General features: G+C 37.5%; 1 protein-coding gene across 2 annotated transcripts in view; it reads right to left on the bottom strand.

Annotated features, from left to right (window-relative positions):
* ADGRL4 (adhesion G protein-coupled receptor L4) overlaps positions 1-12292 on the bottom strand; it is a 72540-nt gene that overhangs the window by 14348 nt on the left and 45900 nt on the right. For both annotated transcript variants that reach the window (XM_036388218.1, XM_036388219.1), the window contains 6 exons: positions 9993-10109; positions 8707-8900; positions 7273-7440; positions 5556-5759; positions 4338-4558; positions 4177-4243 (listed from right to left, as the gene is read on the bottom strand). In XM_036388218.1, the coding sequence (XP_036244111.1) occupies positions 4177-4243; positions 4338-4558; positions 5556-5759; positions 7273-7440; positions 8707-8900; positions 9993-10109 (971 nt within the window). The remainder of the gene's footprint in view (positions 1-4176; positions 4244-4337; positions 4559-5555; positions 5760-7272; positions 7441-8706; positions 8901-9992; positions 10110-12292) is intronic.

Raw genomic sequence — 12292 nt, 5'->3', positions numbered from 1 at the left:
CAGAGAGGATTATTTGGATGATGTTCAATTTTGGAAATGTTCCAACCTCAAAGAGCAAGTCTGTATTTTTTATTACAGAGGTGATCTCAACAAATGATAGTGATAGATTTATACTGTCAAATGGCAAATTGTACCTATTAATGTTACAACACGTCACACTTCTGAGTCCTGGTTCCTCACAGAGGTGTGCCAATTTATTGTGACAGTGACAGTAGGTACAACAGTCAAGTCTGCATGACTCTGTCGATACTGTAAAGGCACAAATCATGTTTTCATGGGTGACTTTGAACTTGCTGCACAAAGCTCAGATGAACATATTTGATGGGAGAACATTGTGGGAGACAGGTATATTAGAAGGGTTGGCTAGAGCTGCACTTGGAATAGCAGCGATTCCTTTCCAAATTTTCCTTTTAATGTCTCATAGACTTTCATAACTGCAGTGTTAATAGCCCTTGGCCAACCCTTCCAGACATCATTTCTACTCTCAAATGGATAAGTAATATAACTGAACCTCAAAATAGGTACAAGTAGAAGAACTTATGCTGTGTCTATAGAGTTTAAAAGATGGAGATTCCAAAACCACCAGGGGTACAGAATAAAGCCCTTACACAGGTCTACTCCCACTCAAAAAGCAGTGATGCCAGAGGTGGGGAAAGCCACCTTGAAATGCTCCAAAATGGGAAGGAGTTTGTTGCTGACAGAAATTACATGCTAATCAAAACTGCAGCCACGTCACCCTGGCGACAAATACTCATTTCCATTCTACACACTTATTACAGGGAGATTATTACTCTAAGAGTGTATTACAATAGAAAAGAAAGTCTTCTAGGGCTTCTTTTTATTCTCTGGGGTTTTTTTCCTCCCCTATTTTCATATCTTTTATCTCTGGGGTTTATATTTGTCTTTGCCTCAATCAGTCTTTGGCTGCCATGTGTGTGAATGTTTGTCCCTTAAAGCTTGAGATAAACTCACGTTCCTATTAAAAAGTTTAAATACTTGTTATAAATAATTTCTCCATACTTGTATGCTTTGATCTAATCTACTGCATAGTTTTAGTTAAAATGGTTGTGGTTCTAAAGATTACAAATATTAGGAGGAAGGAATAAATTGTAGAAATTATCTTCAGTTTGCAGCTTGTTTTCTAAAGGTTTAAAATGCTCTTTCTTTGCTAAGTCCATCTAAAGAGTTTCTGACCCACTTCTTTTCATGTACAGTCACCAATCTAATAATAATAATAATTTTGAGATGGGATCAATAAGGCCATTACTTTGCACTTAGTACTTCTAATAGACCTTAGTATTAATAAGCAAACACCTTCAGAAGTAGTGTTTCTGCTTAGGCAATCAGAGAAGAACTTAATTTGTACTCCTGATAAACACTTGAGCTCCCTATGCTTCATTTTTACTACAGATTTACAGCCCAAGGACATGTCTGAAACAAGGTGCCCTGAGACAGCTAACCATTGGTACAGGAGGGGTTCTGTTCATCATTTACATGCTGTCTCAGAAGCGTATTACACTATAATCCAAACCACAAATCTCCTGGGTCCCACTCTCAGAAAGGAAAACCACCATTTGGGTACATGGGCATTTGTCCTGACAATGATTTTAATGGTTTTGTGCAATAATTTTGTGGTGAATAGCCCTCCAGAGAATTGGTATCCATGGTCTCCTAACTGTCTTGGAAAATCTGCAAATTCAATGCTATTAGTAGATGAAGTTTAGGATTAAAGGTAAACTTGAAGCTGCTAGATTTTTCAGCTTTGAATATGATGATTGTAGTGCCCTATCTGGTTATTCTAGAAAAAAATGATATTTTCTTGTCAGACTTCTTAATTAATATTTTTTTTATTCTTTCTCTTTAGTTAGCTGTGGGCAGAATGGAAATACTGGGAAAAGATTGGCTCCTGCAATTAAAAGGACTGCCTGAGTGGCACTACTTTGGAAAGAGTAATCTTTGTCATGTTGAAGCCCATGCAGTGTACTCAACAGGAAGGCTGGACAATGGAAACAGAATTGCTACCAAAAATGTGCTTTCCACAGAGAAGACATCTGACACCAACTTCATCTTCCAGTGTCAATGCCTATTTTCATAGGGTTTTCCATATTTTCATTTACTACCTGGATAGAGCATGAGCGAAATACCTAGGTACCTACACCCTTAGAAAATATCCCTCTTGAAGTTCAGGCTTCATTTTGCTGTCAAAACAAGCTGTCAAAACCCTCAAAAAACCCCTGGAGCTGCTGAAGCACCTTGCTGAAAGCAGATTGCCTTTCCCCCCATGATCTAGGAGCACATTGTTATGAAGAGACGCTAAATGAAAGTATGCAAATGCTGTGAAACAAATTAGCACAAAATACTTCTATAACACACAAAAAGTATCTGAACAACCACAGGGCTCTTTGCTGTTCTGCTACAGGTCTTAGGCAAAGGAGTGAGAGAAAAAGCAACTATCTGGCTGCTCTCCTCATCCATAGGAGGCCTGCACTGGCACACAGGCCTGGATCAGCTTCTAACACCTCCCTTTTTCCATTTAATTTGCAGGGACTGCTGGAAGATCTGGAGCGCTCAAAGAATGTCTACAGGCCTCAGAGTCCAGCTTGCAGGATTTGCTTCTGCAGCCAGCCAGATTTACAGCAAAGCCACTGCAGACCTGCTCTGCCTCTGTGCTGTGTACCTGAGATCCCCACTGGGCACAGCTCAGCTGGAGCTGAAAACAAGGTTACAGATGCCTGCTCTTGGGGCATTTTGTATGTTTTGATAATGCGATTTTCGTGTGCTAACCCTACAGAGATACATCACTGTGCATAAATCTTTTCTTGAAGGCAGATGAGGGACAGCAATGAGAGAATAACAGCAAAACCCCTGCCCTGCTGCCTCCATGGAAGAAAAGATAAGGTTCAAAGAGGAAATAGGAAATTGTAAACATAAATCTAAGAATTGTAAGAATTTCCTAGTAAAGGATGATGTCTTGCCATGATTTTATTCATCTTATTAACCTGCTGGATACCAGGGCTATCTGACCCAGAAGCCCTGACCCAAGGGAGGTCAGGGTGCTTTGCCTCTCAAAATCTGATGTACTCACCAGAAGGGTGAGATGGGGAGGCATAGCCTTGCAGCTATATTGGCAGGTTGTTTCCAGCTGTATCCAATATGCAGTGGAAATTTGGTGTGAAATTTGACCAGAATTATACCTGATACTTTATTGAGCTTTGAAATGGATAATGCCTTGAAATAAAACTGTTTCACTGCCAAGTTATACGTGTTAGGATCTCCACTTCTTTTTTTTAACAAATCCTCACATTATACCAAATAGCTTAAAAAGGAACACAGCTGTAACTGACTTGACCGTAGGTGCTGTGAGGCCTCGCTATTGCACCTTCTCCTTCTGTTAGCTCAGCTATCACTGTCAACACAGTCATACAGAATAAAGCCCCATTACAGCCAGAATGGTTCCTTAAACTTTATAGCACTTAGGAATGCTCCTGAGACACCAAAAACATCTCGATTCAGAATTGAACATGTAATACCTGCCAAATTTGCGGGTTTGAAACCACTTCCAATAGGAATTAAAAAGGCCCTCTTCACAGCTGAAATAGGGCTATCAATACTTGACTTGTCTGCCCATGTGAAATAGCAGGTTCTTTTCTCTGACGTCGCAATTTAGTTTAAAATGGCTTTGATGATGACAGGGTACATGCGAATGATAAAACCACAAAGATGACAGTCTAATCTTACAAAGATGACCGATCACTGATAAGAGATTAAGTCACACAACGTTTGAAAAACCAGATTATCTGTCTGCCAGGATGGTGTCTGTGTAACACCTCCTGCTGAGCCATGCTGAGATGCCAGTGACACACAAAGATGCTTCTCTGTAAAAACCAGAAATGCTTCACAGAATTTCACAAACCATTGGGATAAAAGAATGAGAGTAAGAAAAAACTCCTCTGATATTATATTGAACTTTTTTTGTCAAACATTCATTTTTCAGACTAGTAAAGTATTTAGATGTACAGCATATAAATAATTTAGAGGTACTATAAAAAGGTCTAAATTAGTCAATTCTGCCCTATAATTAGCACTCACAGCTATGCTGGCAGTGGGTGGGTGATTATTAAACACCTTTTATTGTTGGCTTTATGTACTACAATAAAAAATTAAAATTATACTTACAAGAATTATTAGACATGCTGGTCCTATAAAACTCCATATAAAGTTATTCTTAGTGCTGAGCCAACATCTGAAAATTAAACAGCAGAAAAAGCCTTGAAATGTGCTTTTGTGATTATTGTGTCTGTCTGTACCATGACTTGGACACAGAAACAGTGACTTACACTTCTGTGGTGCCATAGTACTTGTATCCCAGTGCAGCAGAGATTCCAACGACCACGGCTGGGCTGACATAGCCAAAGACATAGAAATTCTTGTGCAAGAAACCCTTGTTGTAGATGACTCCCACAACTATAAGGTAGAGGTGAATACCTTCAATGCACATCCATGCAAAAGCAGCCAAAAGGAAATAATGGAGTAGTCCAGCAGTAATTGAACAGAAGAGCTAGAAATTCAATCAGAGAAAGCAGGAGTCACAATCCTATTAACAGGCTTTCGACAATATATATTATAATATAAGAGTACATGCACAGCAACTGAGTGACCTTAAAGTGGGGATTCAGCCCAGTTGTAATGCTGGTTAACAAGAACTTGGCCTACACCCATTTGTACATTTGCTCATTAGTGTTTTCTGTAGGAAATGGTAAAATAAACCAATTCCACTTTTAAGATTATTTTCTGTCTTCCCATAGGTGGTTTGACTAGGTTGATCCTATTGTTATAGCTGAGTAGTCTCTTGGCTTGTTCTAAAGAAAGTTAATTTTTATTATTTTGATAACATTGTAATTAGGCATCACAAGGAATTATTTCTGAAATAACTTTTGTTATACAAAGTGTTTGTAAAATGATATTTTTCAATCCATCAATACTGGAGTGCTATCTCAGGAATAGCAGCTCATATTTTTTCAAGTGATTTTAAATCCTATTCAGCTACTTACAGTAGGATATTTTGATAATTTATGCATAATTTTATTTCTTAAAACTAATCAGAGTTGCAAAAATCAACGCCCTAGCTTTCTGAAAAGCAAAAGGGACAGGTCAAGACCTCACATGTGGTCCTCCAGCCTACAGCTCAATATCTCAGAAGTCAGCTTGGGATTGCAGCTCTGGCCTGATTTTAGAGAAAACTGTTAACCTTGGGGCCACCAGTGTGGCTTTATACAGCATCCTAAGGGAAGTGAAAATGCTAAACACATTGAGATCACAGTCTCAGTAAAGGTGACAAATTTTAAGTGAAATCCATGGAGCAAAGTCAATACACACCAGCTACACATCAGATGAAGGCCCTGCCTCTTTAAATGACCATTTTGTATTTCCTGTTACTGTACTGGGAAGGCAGGGTCACTATTGTAGGTAGGAAGTGTGGGGAGTAGAAAGATCATATCTTACACTGTATATTTATTTTGCAATACAAAATCAAGGCACAAGTGAATACTACCCACCTTATTATTGTTCATATTAATTCCAATCAGAAAAATAAGTTCTGCCAGGAAAAGGCTGCAGCAGAGGTTTTTGTGAATTGTCGTTCTAGTGCTTTGAATTTCACTGAAGAACCAGAAGGTGAAAATGCACATGGAGAGGCAAATCAACGAAATAATTATTCCTAGCTGAGTGATTCTTGTAAGAATGCTATAATTTGTAACACCCTGGGGGAAAATTATAATATAGTATTTAAAAGAACAGCTTTGTAACATCTCAAGAAAGACCTCATTCTATAACACAGCTCTTTTCTACTTTTCTACAAAATATTAATCAAAACTGTTTGTAGAGTTTCACTGGAAATGTACACTTTGGATAATCTAAAAAGTATTGGGTTTTTGTGAGACAGATATAATTCTAGGGGAAATTAGTAATAAACTGTATATATTCCTGCTCTTGCATTTTCTGATATTTCTTAAGGAAACTTTTTATTAACATCAGTATCTCCTAATAAGATTTTCAAAATCAGATCATTTCAGTGAATGACAAATACACTGGCAGTAGGGCATCTATTAATATGACACAAATATTTTCTAATATAAAAGGACTTATCACAGCAGTGACTTAGATAAGCAAAACTGAATTACTGTCTTACTGAATTTGCAACATGATCAAAACAAGACTCTGAAATAACAATCACTTCAAGCAAATGCTATTCCAGATATTTAACATGAACTTTCTCCTGAGAAACACAAGATACTTCAACACTGGACGTGAATATTTTCTGTATAAGAATACAATTTCTTTTGCTGTTTGCTATTTGAACAAAGAAACTGAAATACATGACTGTACATCAGCAAAAGGCTGGTATTCAGCTGACCATAAAATGTATCCCAGTATTTTTTACTAAATAAAGGATGAGAGATTCTTCACCTCCCAGCCTTTCTTTTCAAAATAACTATATAGGTACCTGCAAAGGTTTTAAATTTCAACTGAAGACTTAGGATGCTATTTAGCAACCAGGAAACAGCCTCTATCAGCATGAAATTCACAGTGTGAGAGAACTGTCTCAATACAGTATATTCATGCTAATATTCTGCTTGCTGTCAGTTCTGATACCTTATAAAGCTGCCTCCTGAGGCAGGACCTGAGCTCCTGCAGATCCCCACTGAGACCCTGGAAATCTATGGAGCTTCTTAATAAAAGAAAGACATAAATTGAATGGCCATCCTCCCAATTTTGTGCTGGTCGGGAGTGCCCATGTTTAATAGCCATAAACTTCAGAATGATTATGCTGCTGCAAACTCTCCAGAGAGAATTTAAAGCAGATTTTTAGATGCCAAGGTTAGACAAATGGGTGGCAAAGTTTTGAGAGATAGAAATTCAGGGCCATATGGTTACTGACCACCAATGAATGGCAGATAAATCCCACAGCAGTATTAAAGTGAGATGTAAAATGAAATGCAATGCTCCAAAAATAAGCACAACAGACTGTGTTTTTGGAACAAGATACTTTGCTGCATCACTGCTCTGTAATACTGCAGAAAGGACATAAGGAAATTCAAACACATATGGGAGGAATTTTGTTTGCTTTGTGCACAATAAATTGTGTGTTTGCTGAACAAAACCGAGAGACAACCTAAAGGGGGGGTGAGTATTCAGGTTGCACTAAAATAAAAACATAAGGAATGAAAACAGAAGAAAGTATCAGGTAAAACACTAAATTAAAATAGCACTTACAACGGAGCCACCTGAGGACATCAAAACAGCAAAATGAGTCAGATGATTACATTTGCATGAGATATGAGTGGAGTTGGAATGTGTCAGCTCACAGCCTTCTGTAGCCCAGTTGCCATTCATTGTGTCTGAGTAGTTCCAAAATGCACATTTAATGTCTTTATCTGCAGTCTGGAACAGAAACAAGATGTTCTGCTGATGGCAAAAGGCAGGATATTTCCCATCAAGAGACCTTTCTTACGCTAGACCGCACAATTCATTAAAAAATGCTTGTTATCATTGGAAGGTTGGGAAACAAAAAACACATTCTGCAAGGCCTATTCCAAGCAATTAAAATGTGGCTGGGGATGGAAGCAATTTATTCACACAGCTAAAACCCCACCAACATGTAGTCTAATCAGATTACTGAACCCTGCTGGCATCTGCAAAGATGTTGGAATTTTTACCTATTGAAAACATTGTTATATATACACTTGCACCTGCTGAACATGGAGTAGACTCCAAGGTTACAGCCACATTGCTTACCCATTCCAAATGAGCAGTTCAAAAACTGAGACTTATTCCATGCATTTTACAAAGCAATCTGGGATAAAGCCAGGGTCATATCACACCTGGTATATCACCTGCTACACAACAGTGATGAGTAAGACCATTAGTATTATTTAGTACAGTGAGTGCTTACTAAATCTAGTCAAAGACTAAGTCTCCACTGTAATATAGGCTTTCTAAATATATGCAAATTTATATAAAGGTGATTTCTAACTCAGAAGGGAAGTAACAAATTTAAAAGCTGTGTAACCAAGGTTAGCACCTTGTTCCATTGCTCACCTCTCTACAGAATTGCTTTCTTGTTATGTTTCTGATGATTCTTTGTGTTGTGTAAGGTGATTTTTCACATATGATTCAAGCCAGCAAAAATCTGTATTTGCTGGAAGTAAACCTCTCAGTTTTAAATAAAGGTGTTCAGATTTCAGAAATAACAAAGCTCCAAAACTATAGGTTCTGCTATTACCCCCTAATTCCAGGTTACCTTTTTTGCATTAACCTTGAAGCATTACTTTCCTTTTTTTAGTATACATGTTTAACTGTCTGATAAACTTTCAGAAAGAAAACCCACCTAAATACAGAACAATCAAGATCCTGTAATATTCTCTGGTTCAGACATCTACATTTTATTCATACTACAACCCAGCAAAGATGGCATCATTGCCCTTGCTTAAGTCCCATAGCAATTTCCCTCTGTACCATATTTAGTATATTGCACTTAGGATGTCACATTTGAGATTGATCTTATTAGAGTAATAAACTGTAACTTCACAACAGCAAACAACAGAATTATGTCTTAGTTCATCATATGCTGCAGGTATGCTTACATCACATAAAATGATTAGCTAATGCTTTGTTTTACTTGAAGCTGATAATAAAAAAACCCCTTACCTTGGCATACTTTAAGGTAAATGTTATTTTCTCGAGCTCATAGAGTGTGGGTGGATTTGAGCTAATTGCAACAGCTATAACTGCAGAGCTTACTGTCTGTCTCTGCTCGGAAGGGTCCTTGGAGGAGAGGTTTTTGGGTGAGGAAAGCAGAGAGCCGATGTTGCTGTACCGTAGAAAGACAACTGCTACAGTGCCTATCAATCAAACACACCATGGTTAGGAGTTTGTGGGGTTTTATGGAAGAACAAAATTGAAGGCATTAAGGAAACAATAAACAATAGACATTATTGCTGCTATTGCATAAAATATGCAAAGCAGATGGAGTCTTTGTGGAATACTTATAAAAATGTTTTAGAGACAATGAAATATAGCTTTATTTAAAACAATGTAACTGGCATTGGAAATAAAAATGTGTGTTCGCACTGGTAATACTAATTAGATATATGCATATGTATTTTTCCTAGAGTAATGTATGCTTGCTGCTGTTCTGCAACTGGTTACGCATGTGGTGTCAACTCTTATAAACTGAAATGTCTCTGACCTAAAGTAATTACTGGACTTTACTGAAATACCTGGCTTGCTTTGACTTCCATTGGACCCAGGATGGGAAAAAGAAAAAGGTATTTTAGGATTCAGGGATGATCTTAAAAAATGTAGAGATTTTCTCCGTCTCCATATTTTTAGATACTGATATGAGTCAAGATACAGATTAGATGGAAGATGAAGGTTTAAAAAATCTTTTCCATGTTTATTAAATTATGTGGTATAAGTCCAGAGCTGTTTAAACACATGTATTTATATTTAGTGGCATTTATTTATATTTAGTGACTACAGTAGTTGTAAGCCCTTTCTGTAGCACTCTGACGTACAAGCCAGATCTGAGTCCTGCTGGTTTTGGTACTAAAGATTACACATTCTTGCCCCAGTGAGCTACACTCTGAATAGAAAAATGCACCAAATTTTGAAGGAGAAGTAGCACAGAGAGTTGAAGGAGCCAGTCCAAAGTCACACAGCAGATCTATGCAGAGAAAAGGATAAACTCAGGTCTGTAGTACAAATGCCCAGGGTGAAAACTCATTGGACACTCACTGGGCCACTGGATATATTAGAAATATCAGTCTTGAGACAATCAAGGAGAAAGAGTGATAAAAATCCCTTATCTTCTTTGTAATTAGCAGTGAGGAAGTTCAGCCTTGGAAAATGGCACATTTGGCTGTTTTCTGGTGGGTAAAAGTCTATCTAAGGTGTTTTATTAACCCACCTACTCTCCAAACTTTGTTTCTTACCATTTGGATGAGGTTCCTTTCTCTTCTTTGGAGAGATCTTTATGTAATCTCCTCCTGTGTATACATGAGGGTGGATGTGTTTCATGTGGTGTGAATCAAAAGCAAAAACCTTGAGTGCTGTAAAACAAGAAAAATACTGTACAAATCATGACTCCATTATGGCCTGCCAAAATTTAGAGTTGGGTTAGTAAGTGTGCTACTGGATTGCATAATTACTATGAATTTTAAGACTCTATCCTTGTGCAAAATATTTCAAGAAAAATGTCATTAATATAACACGTTTGTTTAAACATCTATTTTTTTTTATTTTCATGCATATATTTTGCTTGCATACTTTTTACTTTTTCTATGAAAAATATAGTCTCTTATTTACCTTGCCTTAAATTAGGTACTGGAAAAAACAATGTAGGTTACTTTAGGAAGAGCTATTGCTTTATTAAAAATGTATTTCTGAAAGGGGCTACAAATCACAATTATAAAAAGGAAAGCACAAAATTCTCCGCTGAATAATAACGTTTGATAAAAGCCAACTTTTGAAAAGTATATATTTTATGGTTATCTATCCATGCTACCAAATACACATTGCACCATGAACTAATGATGTGTCTTGTCAAAAAGCAAACAAACAAGCATCACCCCTTAGGACAAAAACTACATTAGAGACTATTGAGCTCTTTACTTGCTTCATTACGGTGCTGAGTTTCAATCACCCAGGATGGGAAAAAAAAGAAGTCAATAGGGCTTCTTTTAAAAACAAAACAAAACAAAACAAAGCAAAACAAAATGAAACAAAACAAATCTAAAACTTGACTGACGGAGGAATACCACTCAGCTAGACCATCTGCATTGCTTATAGCACAGCACACAAAAATAATATGAGCTATTCAATAGACCAGATGTCAGAAAATGTTTGTAAGGGCATAAGAAATTGTTTTCTTTGGCTGGAGTTTTGTAAAGCTCATAGTTCAAGAGCTTGCACCAAAAGAGCAGTGGAAAGAGAGGGGTCATGTTGTAGCTCTTAACCTAAAATAGTTGTGTCTGGCACATATGAGACCTCTGAAAATTTTATTCATGCTGAAAAACAATAACAAAAAATTTTTGTGTTTAGGTCCAGTTTGGAAATGGGCTCATTCAGTTTACCATTTTAGAACAAAACCAAGGAATACAATCATTAACCTTTCAACACAGGAATTCCTCTCCATTCTCTTTATCAGCTTTTTCTGTCACCTTGTTGACTGATATCTACAGTTCCACAGGAGACTGCACCTGAATCCTCTCTTGCTAACTTTCATGGCCTCAGTCCTGTGCTCATGAGAGCCTCTGCTTTCAAGCAAAGGAGGTGTGGGGAGGGGGGCACAGGGGCTTTAGAGCCAGCACCTGGCACTGCCCTGCACCTGCTGCAGGCCCAGAGGTGCTCTGCAATGACATGAGTCTCATTCTACAGAGTCTATGTCAAGGAACAAATCCCTCCCTTCTTTTTCATCACTCTAATTTATTTTTGGAAAGGTGAGGGAAGAAGAGATGGTTTGACCTGCCTTGAGACCACAGTAGGAATCTTACTCATCAAGTCATCATATAAAACAGCAAGCTGGTGAGAGACAGTGAAGGACTGTACAAAATCTAAAATAAGAAATCAGATCACATACAGTTTGGGGACATTCAGAAAAATAAAGATGAAGGAGTGTCCATTGGCAAAGGAATCAGCCATGCTTTATAAGGATTTGCAAAGTGGCTGGTCAGCCTTACTCTGCTCTCAGTGGAAGGAATGGTAAAACTATTATTACCACAGCAAAATCAGCAGGTATTGGTGGGAAGACAGCAGCACACAGGGAGAAGGGAGGTGAACATAATGGTGCAGGTTGAGACTAACCAATTCTCCTCCTGGGGAATTTCTCTTAAAATGAGAAATTCCTGTTGAGATTAGGTCACTCAAGATTAAACTCACTAGGTAAAATCTTTATTCCAAGTTCATTTATGAGAACTGCACTGAACAAGAAAGAGTAAAAAAAAATCTGTAGAAAGTAAGTCCAAATTTTGTTCCACTGGCATTTTATATACACATAAGATGCATAGGATAATTTTGTGCTTATAAAATGAATCTAGACTGTGTGAATGTGGCCATAATGAGAGATGTAAGGAGAATATCAAAACAAGTTCCTACAGACTCAATTTATTTTTTTGCTCTGGACTCAAAGGTTTGGTCTTTGAAAATTATGATACCTACACTGAAAGTCAGGTGTTAGTTACAAAATTAACACCTGTTTCTTTCACATAACACCATTTCTAATCTTTATAATTGT

Source organism: Molothrus ater, chromosome 9, assembly GCF_012460135.2.
Source record: "Molothrus ater isolate BHLD 08-10-18 breed brown headed cowbird chromosome 9, BPBGC_Mater_1.1, whole genome shotgun sequence".
In the NCBI taxonomy this organism is placed as follows: Eukaryota; Metazoa; Chordata; class Aves; order Passeriformes; family Icteridae; genus Molothrus; species Molothrus ater.
Note: the sequence above shows the minus strand (reverse complement) of the source record. Positions and strands in the feature narration are given on the sequence as shown.